The sequence below is a fragment of the Rhinoderma darwinii genome, chromosome 7, assembly GCF_050947455.1.
Source record: "Rhinoderma darwinii isolate aRhiDar2 chromosome 7, aRhiDar2.hap1, whole genome shotgun sequence".
In the NCBI taxonomy this organism is placed as follows: Eukaryota; Metazoa; Chordata; class Amphibia; order Anura; family Rhinodermatidae; genus Rhinoderma; species Rhinoderma darwinii.
Window position 1 is genome coordinate 107687683 of NC_134693.1, and position 12299 is coordinate 107699981.

At 44.2% G+C, this 12299-nt stretch overlaps 1 protein-coding gene across 1 annotated transcript in view; it reads left to right on the forward strand.

Annotated features, from left to right (window-relative positions):
• Nucleotides 1-12299, forward strand: part of CHL1 (cell adhesion molecule L1 like) — a 126714-nt gene that overhangs the window by 64276 nt on the left and 50139 nt on the right. The window contains exons 3-7 of the mRNA XM_075833772.1: nt 6134-6242; nt 6475-6665; nt 7675-7797; nt 10112-10282; nt 11113-11227. Coding sequence (XP_075689887.1) covers nt 6134-6242; nt 6475-6665; nt 7675-7797; nt 10112-10282; nt 11113-11227 — 709 coding nt within the window. The remainder of the gene's footprint in view (nt 1-6133; nt 6243-6474; nt 6666-7674; nt 7798-10111; nt 10283-11112; nt 11228-12299) is intronic.

The window sequence follows — 12299 nt, forward strand, 5'->3', positions numbered from 1 at the left end:
GGGCCCCTGGAGAGAGGAGGCCCAATAGCTGGTGCTGCAGTGTTCGCAAATAAGGAGGTGGATATAATACTCGAGTGATGAAAGGAGGATGGGACCACCAGGACCTCCTGTTGCAGGTGGTTAGGGGTGTGATAGTGTCAAGAAGCACCTTAAAGGGGCCTCATTTTTATCTTTGCTATTGAGCCCCTAGACCACTATGTACACCACTGGCTGGAGGATTAAAGGGGTTGACCAGCACCAACATAGTTTTTACAGTGTTTAAATACAGTAGGTGCAAGGTTTCCTTTTTGAAGCTAAATAAGCTGTTTATCAGAGCACATCGTTTACCATTTCCTCCCCCTGCCATTTTACTTTGTTTATTTGTGTACTGCTGTTGGCGGGCTCATGTGGGTGGGATTTGTAGTTCCAGGAAGTGTTTGGAATCTTTACTGGGTGCGCTCCAGATACGTCAGAAATGAGCTGTGCTGCATTTTTGGATCTCACAGTAAAGGTTATCCCCCCTAAGCTGCCAGTCTATTTGTCAGTGGTAAGAAAATATGGCTCCCCACCACTCCCATACATTAGCGGTGCACTGACCTGACCAGATGCTTTTTACTAATAGAGCAATGAATTGAAAATGGGTAATTGCGCCTGTGCTATTCCCAGGCGAATCGGGAAGCAGTGCATGAGCCAATGCACATGTAAGGCTGGGTTCACACGACCTATTTTCAGACATAAACAAGGCGTATTATGCCTCGTTTTACGTCTGAAAATAGGGCTACAATACGTCGGCAAACATCTGCCCATTCATTTGAATGGGTTTGCTGACGTACTGTGCAGACGTAAAAATACAGCCTCGTCAAAAGAAGTGCAGGACACTTCTTTGGACGTTTTTGGAGCTGTTTTCTCTCACTCATAGACTCCAATGAAAACAGCTCCAAAAACGGACGTAAAAAACGCAGTGAAAACGCGAGTTGTTCAAAAAACGTCTGAAAATCAGGGTCTGTTTTCTCTTGAAAACAGCTCTGTATTTTCAGACGTTTTTGGTCACTAAGTGTGCACATACCCTGAAGGATCTGCCAGACACAGCTTCTGTGTCGACGCCCATGGGTAATCAGTCTGCACCTGCTCCTATGTCTGTGAGACTGACTCCATCTTCCACCACTCAGGATGGCAGGCTTAGGAGTGGGAGAGCCTATCACAGCCTGACCAGACGGAGCTAGCTCCCGCCCACTGTCTATTTATACCCGCCTTTCCTGTTCCTCCTTTGCCTGTGATTCTGCTCTGCTTGTTTCCTGGCTCTGCTGCAGCTGCTCTTGAACTACTGACCCTTTGCTTGTTAGTGACCTTGGCTTACTGACCACTCTCCTGCTCAGCGTTTTGTACCTCGTGCACTCCTGGTTTGACTCGGCTCGTTCACTACTCTCGTTGCTCACGGTGTCTCCGTGGGCAGCTGCCCCGTTTCCCTAGCTTCTGTGTACCCTTGTCTGTTTGTCTGTCGTGCACTTACTGAGCGTAGGGTATTTCCCGTTAATATGAATCCTAATAAAATCTTGCTTCCCTTTCAGGTCTCTTTTGGTGGTAGGTCTGCTACCGGCAGTGCCTTCGTGGATTCAGGGTCCTCTGCTAATATTATGTCTGTGGAATTTGCTATGTCTCTAGCGATGCCATTGATTGATTTGCCTAAACCTGTCCCGGTAGTGGGTATCGACTCCACTCCTCTTGCTAATGGTTATTTTACACAGCACACCCCTGTTTTTGAACTCCTTGTTGGCTCCATGCATTTGGAGCAGTGCTCTGTACTGGTGATGCAGGGATTATCGTCCGATTTGGTTATAGGCCTTCCCTGGTTGCAGTTGCATAATCCCACGTTTAACTGGAATACTGGGGATCTTACCAAATGGGGTAATGAATGCATGACATCATGTTTTTCTGTTAATTCTATTTCTCTCCCTGAGGAGGTGAACACTCTACCTGAGTTTGTTCAGGACCTCGCTGATGTTTTCTCTAAAGAGGCCTCCGAAGTGTTACCTCCTCATAGAGAATACGATTGCGCAATCGATTTGGTACCAGGAGCTAAGCTCCCTAACGGTAGGATATTTAATCTCTCTTGTCCCGAACATGAAGCCATGAGAGAGTATATCCAGGAATGCCTGGCCAAGGGTTACATTCGCCCCTCTACTTCTCCGGTAGGTGCTGGCTTGTTCTTCGTAGGGAAGAATGATGGTGGTCTTAGGCCGTGCATTGACTACCGAAACTTGAATAAGGTCACTGTAAGGAACCAGTATCCCCTTTCTTTGATTTCTGATCTATTCAATCAGGTTCAGGGGGCCCAATGGTTCTCTAAGTTTGATCTACGGGGGGCTTATAACCTTATCCGCATCAAAGAGGGGGATGAGTGGAAAACTGCGTTTAACACGCCCGAAGGTCATTTCGAATACCTCGTCATGCCCTTTGGGTTGTGTAATGCTCCCGCGGTCTTCCAGAATTTCATAAATGGGATTTTAAGAGACTACCTGGGGGTATTTCTTGTAGTGTACCTTGATGACATACTTGTGTTTTCCAAGGACTGGTCCTCCCATATTGAGCATGTCAGGAAGGTGCTCCAGGCCCTTCGGGAAAACAAGCTGTTTGCTAAGACCGAAAAATGTGTGTTTGGGGTGCAGGAGATACAATTTTTGGGTCAAATCCTCACTCCTCATGAATACCGCATGGACCCCGCCAAGGTCCAGGCTGTGGCGGAATGGGTCCAACCTGCCTCCCTGAAGGCGTTACATTGCTTCCTGGGGTTCGCTAATTATTACAGGAGATTTATTGCTAACTTCTCGGTCATCGCTAAGCCTCTTACGGATCTCACTCGCAAATGTGCTGATCTCCATGGATTTTATCACCGATTTGCCTCCATCTCAAGGCAAGTTGGTGGTGTGGGTTGTAGTAGACCGCTTCAGTAAAATGTGCCACTTTCTGCCCCTCAAGAAACTACCCAATGCTAAGACGTTAGCTACCTTGTTTGTCAAACACATCCTGCCTCTCCATGGGGTTCCTGTCAATATTGTTTCTGACAGAGGGGTACAATTTGTTTCATTGTTTTGGAGAGCCTTCTGTAAGAAGTTGGAGATTGATCTGTCTTTCTCCTCAGCCTTCCATCCTAAAACTAATGGCCAGACTGAGAGGACTAATCAGTCTCTAGAACAATATTTAAGGTGTTTTATCTCTGACTGTCAACATGATTGGGTCTCATTCATTCCCCTCGCCGAATTTTCCCTTAATAACCGGGTCAGTAACTCGTCAGGGGTCTCCCCATTTTTCTGTAATTTTGGGTTTAATCCACGGTTCTCCTTCGTTTCACCTGGTAGTTCCAACAATCCCGAGGTAGAGGTCGTTCATCGGGAACTGTGCACAGTCTGGGCCCAGGTTCAGAAGAACCTAGAGGCGTCCCAGAGCATACAAAAGACTCAGGCAGATAGAAGACGCTCTGCTAACCCCTTGTTTGTGGTCGGGGATCTGGTGTGGCTATCTTCAAAAAATTTGCGCCTTAAAGTCCCGTCCAAGAAGTTTGCTCCCCGGTTTATAGGGCCGTACAAGGTCATTGAAGTCCTTAACCCTGTCTCCTTCCGACTGGAGTTGCCCCCGTCTTTTCGAGTACACGACGTGTTTCATGCCTCCCTCCTTAAACGCTGCTCCCCGTACTTGGCTCCCTCGAGGAAACCTCCGGTCCCTGTTCTCACCCCTGAGGGGGTAGAATTCGAGGTGGCCAAGATTGTGGAAAGCAGGATGGTCCAAGGCTCCCTCCAGTACCTGGTCCATTGGAGAGGATACGGGCCTGAGGAGAGGACTTGGGTACCCGCCCGGGATGTTCACGCTGGGGTATTGCTCAGGAGGTTCCACCTTCGTTTCCCCAATAAACCAGGTCCACCTAGAAAGGGTCCAGTGGCCCCTCATAAAAGGGGGGGTACTGTAAAGTATCTGCCAGACACAGCTTCTGTGTCGACGCCCGTGGGTAATCAGTCTGCACCTGTTCCTATGTTTGTGAGACTGACTCCATCTTCCACCACTCAGGATGGCAGGCTTAGGAGTGGGAGAGCCTATCACAGCCTGACCAGGCGGAGCTAGCTCCCGCCCACTGTCTATTTATACCTGCCTTTCCTGTTCCTCCTTTGCCTGTGATTCTGCTCTGCTTGTTTCCTGGCTCTGTTGCTGCTGCTCTTGAACTACTGACCCTTTGCTTGTTATTGACCTTGGCTTACTGACCTCTCTCCTGCTCAGCGTTTTGTACCTCGTGCACTCCTGGTTTGACTCAGCTCGTTCACTACTCTCGTTGCTCACGGTGTCTCCGTGGGCAGCTGCCCCGTTTCCCTAGCTTCTGTGTACCCTTGTCTGTTTGTCGGTCGTGCACTTACTGAGCGTAGGGACCGTCGCCCAGTTGTACCCCGTCGCCTAGGACGGGTTGTTGCAAGTAGGCAGGGACTGAGTGGCAGGAAGATTAGGGCTCACCTGGCTGTCTCCCTACCCCGCCATTACAGAACACCTGGAAATGGATGCTCATTCTGGCATGGATGAGCCAGGTCACATGCACCTCCAGGTCTCGCTCTATAATAGACGAGAGAGGCGTGATGGCGGGAAAATAGGTGCATTATCCCAACAGTTTCAAAGATAAAACCCGTGTTGGTGATGTTGTTTAGAGGGGATTTCTATAACTCCAATCCTTAATCCAATATCTGCAGCACAGAGATCTTTAATGTATGCAATAATCCTCACCAGAAGTAAAACACCTCGGTAACGGCTGCCGTATACTTACCAGGTCCCGTTGTCTGTTGGCTCATGGCCAGAGCCACTCCTCTCCTTCAATCTGTGGTTCCGGCGGCCAGCCACGCCGCCAAAGCTCACATTTTGGTCTGGGTTTCCGTGTCTCCTAGTACGCTTGCTGACTCTGCCTGCCTTAAAGGGTTAGCGCATGCCAAATTATCCACCCACCTTTCCCTGGGTATAAAGGGCCCTCCATTTCCTAGACACATTGCCTGAGCAATAAGGTTTATTCTACTTTATCTAGTGATTCCCTGCATTTACTTTATTGGATTCCCTCTGCTTGACATCTGCCTGTACCTTTGACTATCCTTACCTGCCCCCTGCCCCGACTTATTGCTTGTGATCCATGACGAACCTATGCCGCCTACCCTAACCTTTTGCTTGACCACCAGTGAGTGGCCATTTGCTGCCTGCCCTGACTTTTGCTATACTTGATGCTTCATACTGTCTACTGATTTTGTACTACATCTGTTTACGTTGGCTGTTACCAAGGAAAATTACTCTGGGGTAGCAACCTGGGGCTCCACAGCAGCAAAGGGTGAATACCTGGAGTCCCCTTAGACTCCGCTCCCCATTTTATGTCAAATCCCTTGGTGACACAGTGGGTTCACACCATCCTTTGTAGGTCCAGTGACATTATCAATTTTCACGGGCCTCGTGACAATGTATGATCCATTCAGTCAAACATTACAAGCCAGCATAGAGCAGTGAGCTGTATCATTTATAAAAGGCCTTACATGTGTCGGCTTTGTGTGCTGTCCATAAGGAGTCAGTGCAGAATGTGAAACCAATGTTATTCTATGAAGGTGTCTTTGGCATTCTGCATGGATATTTTCCCACATGCACTAGGAGCTTTGAAATATTCAGAATTTTCCTTTGGATACTGTATAAAGCACCCTATTCCCCCATAGAGGCACAGTTTTTCAATGCTTCTAGAAAGGAATATAGTATATTAAATGGCACCCATATTAAACAGTAATGACCGTAATACAGTGGTTCCGAATAGTAGACCAAAATTCAGAGGCAAGTGTGAGTGAGGCATAACTGTTATACCTTGTAATTGAAAATCTATATTTATGTGCAATGGAAGTGCATTATAATATGGCGGGTACTTGTGTACCTTTAGCAATGATGTCTTGGCTTAAGAATATTTTCTCTTCTATGTGAAATTACACATTTTGTTAATCTACAACTACATTCCAGGGTTTGTTTAGTGTGTTACTAGTGAGACCAACTGTAACTGTAGAGGGCGGTCAACTCTTCCCCATTACCTATATCTAGGAGAGAGATTAACATACTGTATATAATCAGATGAAGGTTTTAACTTATCCAAACCTATTCCTCACAGTGGAACAATTGCCAACGATTATTGACGTCACCAAAGGTATCCAAGTTGCTTTTCCTGTTGGAGAAGATTTCACCGTCAAGTGTAAAGCTCAAGGAAACCCGGCCCCTGAGTAAGTTTTATTCAAAACAATTACTAGCTGTTCATATAAGCTTGAGAAAAAAGCATCAACAATTTGAACAAAAACATAAAAAATCCATAAATGGAAAGCTGATGAAACATAAAGCGGTCCAGTGCTGTGGCCAATGCCAGGACTCTTTTGTTCAGAGAATCAATATGGGGCTTATAATCTTATAGATTTGTATACTAAAACATAACATTTATTTGATTCTTTTTTACTTTAGATATCATTGGAAAAAGAATGGGCAGCCATATAATCCATTTACAGACCAAAATGTAAGGACTGTGAAGGATTCCGGCTCCTTTATTATCCATAATGATGGTAACATTTTATTCTACAATGGAACATACCGATGTTATGCCACAAACAAATTAGGAACTGCAATATCGGAAGAGACAACTTTTCTGATTCCAGGTACGTTACACGACAGACACTTTAACATATAATGTTTCTGCAGCTAAACTTAATAGGCCAAATTGATGTAATGTAATGTATTTTATTTTATACTAGTATATTTATATACCTAAATATATGAAAGCTAAGATATTTTTGCAGTTTAAGGTCTAGCCATACCAATTCAGGACTAAAGTATTCCTGTCTAAAGCTTCACTTGAAGGTCAGGAATGATACATTTCTTACCCCTTAAAATGTCAATGTCTGTCATTTCATTAAAGGGGTTATCCCAGAATCTTATCGTTTTGTTTTTAAATAACTGTAGCCTAATAGTCTATCTAAAGTACCCAACCATGCCTTTAGATACTCACTAGCTAATTTCTTGATCCTTTTTCTGTTTCCCGGTTTTCCATGACTCTTTGTCTCTGCTCAGTGTGAAGTGGGGCCTACATTTCCCACATGCACCTTGCTGTTCTGCCAGGCTCCCCGCACTCTCCTGTGCACAGCCTATTTTAGCAAAATTATATCTGTAATTTGTAAGTGGCAGCACTGACAGGAAGAGACATAGTGCTGGCCATGAAAAAAGGAGAATGGAACCTCAGGAAAAAATTATATTTATAGGTAGGAAAATATCATTGGTGGTTTGGGGCGGATACTTCTGCGCTTGTTAGGCTGTGCCTAAACCACAGCCAAACTGTTCAGACGGAGACGAGAGGAGCTGCTGCTTCTTTGCCCGCCCTGGGCATTGAGGACAGCACAACCGCCATTTCACTGCACAGAAAAAAAAGAGTATACCCACTATAGAAGAATAGGGGGAATCAACAGTGCATGCTCAATTGGGATGAAAGGAACTACAGAAGGACAGATACTCGGACAACGAGCTATACACAAACTTGTAACATGGGGGATTTGGGGGTTATATGTTGAACATCATGCACTTTTGGAAATGCACAGTGGGACACTGAGCAATGAATAAGATTGTTGGAATAACCCTTTAAGAGATTCTTCATACAGTTTCCTTATTTTATAGGAGATCCTAAATTTCCCAAAGAAGTTATACAGCCTGTTGTATTAGAAGAGGGGGACCCATTGGTTTTAAGTTGTGACCCTCCTCCTGGTATCCCTCCAGTCAATGTAGTTTGGATGACACAAGGTAAGGGTCCAAAACCTTCATAATAAGTGTAATTTTCTCTGTTTTCTATTATTTAAAAAGCACAAGCTGCATGTATTAAATATCTAAACAGTCCAGCTTGAGGGAATTACATATGAATTGTAAAGTCAAATATTCAACTAAGTTATGAAATGTAAGAAAATGTAAGAAATTCTCCTCACCCTAAGGTACAGTTCACACTTGATGCGGATTTTGACCCGTAAGCTGCGTGAGAATCAGTTGCAAAAAACATCCGAAACCGCCTCCTATTGATTTCTATGGGAGGCGGAGGCATTTTTTTCCTCTGTGGTTTTTAGCAGCTCGTTGTAAAAAAAGCAGCATGCCATGGTTCCGCCTCTGACCTCCCATTGAAATTAATGGGAGGCAGAGAAAGCGTTTTTTTGCTGCGTTTTTTTGCCCGCGGCGCTTAATGGCCGTGGTCGAAAAACTTTTTGCAGGCAGGTCAAATTCTGCCTCAATATTAAAAAAAACTCTGTATGAACAGGGTCTTAGTATCAACCTTATCTTGATACTAAAAGTAACAGTGTACACAACAATGTATACAAAAAGTCACTTCTAGTGATTACTTTTTCGCAATGTCGACAATGTATGTTGTAAAGGTCTTAAATGTATTAAAAATTTAATTGTTTTCCTTGTATAATATTCAGATCATTGCTAGATATAATGTTCTTCACATTCGATTTAGAATTAGAATTGAAATACAATAATACAGTGTAGTTACGCTTTGCCTCTCACCAGGCATCTGAAATAAGTCATTCCTTTATACTGGTGCTGGTCTGTAAGCTAGAACTACTACTAATGGCTAGATTGAAGGAGCCCCATTGTGTTAAAGATCTCAAAACTAATGTTGATATGGCCCCCCATAGACATTAATGGAACTGTAATTCTCATATGCTGGTGCAGTCTCAGCTCACAGAATCTCACCAACGAATCTCGTTGTCTGTCACTGTAACGAATATGGAAATCCTAATATATCCTAATATATCGCCTATTATTTTCATTATTTAAAATCACCATGAATTCCAAGGCAATGTACATATGAGATACAGAATAGTATACATAACATGAGATCATAAAAACAAGTAGAATAAAAATTAGCTCAATAAATAACAGCCTGCTACAGAAAGAGAGAGGACCCTGCCCGCGAGGGCTGACAATCTACATGACCAAACCAAACCTGATGTGAACGTTTAAAGGGTTGACCAGTTTAACAAATCCATTTTTATATCCCATATCAGGGAAATCTGCATTAACAGATAAGGATCCTCATCTCTTAGTCATAGTGGAGAGCATCCAAAAAGAGCGGGCGGACCTGTCCTGTGCTGCATTATATAAACTAACCATTGATATAAATGGGCACTTTATATCAATGAGTTCTTTTAACGGCCGTCACACGGCTGCATGTATTTCAATGGGGCTGTACACATGGCCGCTGTTTTAACATGTCCTATTTTTGTCCGTTTTCACGGATCCCTCAATAGACTCAAGTCTATGAGGGATCCGTGAAAACGGGTCCCGAACAGGTGCGATTCGGACATGTAAAACTGCAGTTTTTCACATCCGAGTTTACACTCGTTTGTCTGAAGAAGCCCTAAGGCTACATGCACACATTGCATAATTTGGTGCAGAACATCCGCATAAAAACCGCAGGTAATTCCGCAGGTAAAATCCGCACTTAATGGTGCAGTTTTGTTATGCTTTTTTAGGTGCGTTTTTTACATTTTGATGCAGAAACAGGTGCAGATTTTTTGCTATGGATTTTGGTGCGTTTTTTTTTAAATAAACTTGTCAGATACAATTCTGAGACGAAAAAGCAAGATAAATCGACATGCTCCGGATATTAAAATATGCACCGCAGGTGAATTTACTTGCAGATAAATTCTGCAACTTGTAGATGAGATTACTTGAGTTCTCATTTACCTTGCTGCTGCTGCTGCATTTGCCACAGGAAAATCAGCATTGCAAATCTGCCGCATGCAAATACGCATCGAGTGCATGTGGCCTGACTGTAAGGTTTCCTCACAGATAACTGCTGACCACTGGGGTCCCAGCACGGGGACACTTTGATCAGTGTATTATCAAGGGACCCTTCTAACAAGTAGGGATTGAACAAAGTGCAAAACCCTTTTAAGGTAGATGCCATTTCTCATAAATAAGATATGAGATATTGACCACCAGGTTGACAGCAAATTTTAAAAAAAAACAACCTGTTCTTCGGACAAATACTTATAGGTTTCTCTAAATCTGGGTAGTAGAACAATTTAGGTGTGATTATTGTCAATCTGCTTTGTTCTAGATCTACGGCAGATCCCTCTGAGCAAGCGTGTGTCTGTTGGACTTGATGGGAAGTTATACTTTTCACATGTTGTTCATATGGATAGCATGATAGATTATTTCTGTGTTGCTGTATATTCTAGGATCAGACATATGGCACAGAAGATACCGGTGAAGCTCAGTATACATCACAGTAAGTTGTTTTTCCTAGCAGTCTACCAAGGCCAGGAGTTACCAGAGTAGGGAGCCACAAAGGGTTGGAGGATGACATTTTTTTGGGGTGAATTCTGTTTTAAAATTTATATATAAAGGAAAAGTAGTGCATAATGTTTAGTTCACATCTGCATCAGGGCTCCGTTCCGACGTTCCGTCTGAGCTTTTCGTAGGAACGGAGCCCTGACTGACACAAACGGAATCCGTAGGTAGTCGACTCGTATGCATTCCATCAAAGCGACGGAACCCTTGCACAACTGAGACAAACGGAAACCATTGGCATCAGATCCGTCACCATTGAAATCAATGGTGATGGAAACAGAAACCTGTGGTTTCCCTTTGTGTCAGTCAGGACTCTGTTCCGACGGAGAGCTCCAACGGAGCCTTGACGCAGATGTGAACGAAGCCTAACATGTTTACAGAATAGATACATTTTTTACTTTAAAATCAATGCTTTTACAAAGCCTTCACACTTCTTTGTACAATCTATTAAGTTCTGAGTCTGAGCTGCTAATACTATTTTAGGTGCCACAATATAAACAGCGCTTCCCTCTGGTGCATTGGAGATGTTGGAAAACGTGCTGTGTGACCATAAGGAATCAGCGTTTCCCTGTAGAAGGAAGCGGGTGATTGAGGAAAGGACATTTTAGAAGCAGAGTACAGTATATATAGTAGATATAAGAAGTTAGGGCAATGCATGAGTCATATAATAGGCAAAAACACCATTAGTACTTAGTACCTGTGTAGAACCGTGGAAAATACCCTACCAAACGTTAAAGCCCTTTATTAAACAATGTGTTATATTTTTAGGCAATTTAATAAAAAACCGAGCCCCAAGCATACTAACAACCCAAGGAGGGACGGATAAGCCAATTGTTGTGCTGAAAGGTGAAGTCCTGCAGTTGGAGTGCATCGCTGAAGGATTGTAAGTTACACCAACAAGATATATTTATTACAGAATTGGCTTAAAAGTGAGAGTAAAGCAATGACTAGACTCTAGGTAGTACAAAATAATTTTCCATAAGTAAATTAGGGTATAACTTGCCACAAAATTAAGGCTATGTTCACAACGGAATCATACGACATATACCACCTGCACCCGACCGACTCCAGTGAAAACAGCACTTTTACCCTCAAATTCCCATTTTCCCATTAAGTGGAGGCACTGAACAGAGCCAATGATGTAGATGTGTACAGAGCTTAAACCATACCTACAGTGATCCACTTAATATCCTCTTAGGTTATGCACCCCAGAGAGTAATTCAAGTTATTAAACCCCTCAAGGTTCAAAAACTGCCAACTTTGTGGGGTTTTCTCATGCAACTGTAATGATGGGGGTAGGGAGACAGACAAGTGAGCCCTAATCTACCCGCCACTCAGTCCCTGCCCACTTGAAACGACCCGCCCTAGGCGACGGGGTACAACTGGGCGACGGTCCCTACACTCAATAAGTGCACGACAGACAAACAGACAAGGGTACACAGAAGCAAATGAAAATGGGGCAGTTGCCCACGGCAACACCGTGAGCAACAAGACTGGTGAACGAGCCGAGTCAAACCAGGAGTGTACGAGGTACCAAACGCAGAGCAGGAGAGTAGTCAGTAAGCCAGGGTCATATGAAGCAGGGTCAAATAGTACAGAAGCTGCAGCAGGGCCAGTTAACCAAACAGAAGAATCACAAGCAAGGAGGAACAGGAAAGGCAGGTATAAATAGTCAGAGGGCGGGAGCTAGCTCCGTCTGGCCAGGCTGTGATAGGCTCTCCCACTCCTAAGCCTGCCATCCTGAGTGGTGGAAGATGGAGTCAGTCTCAGAGACATAGAAGCAGGTGCAGACTGATTACCTATGGGCGTATACACAGAAGCTGTGCCTGGCAGATCCTTAACAGTACCCCCCCCCCCTTTTATGAGGGGCCACCGGACCCTTTCTAGATAGAGCTGGCTTATTGGGGAAACGAAGGTTGAACCTCCTGACCAATACCCCAGCGTGAACATCCCGG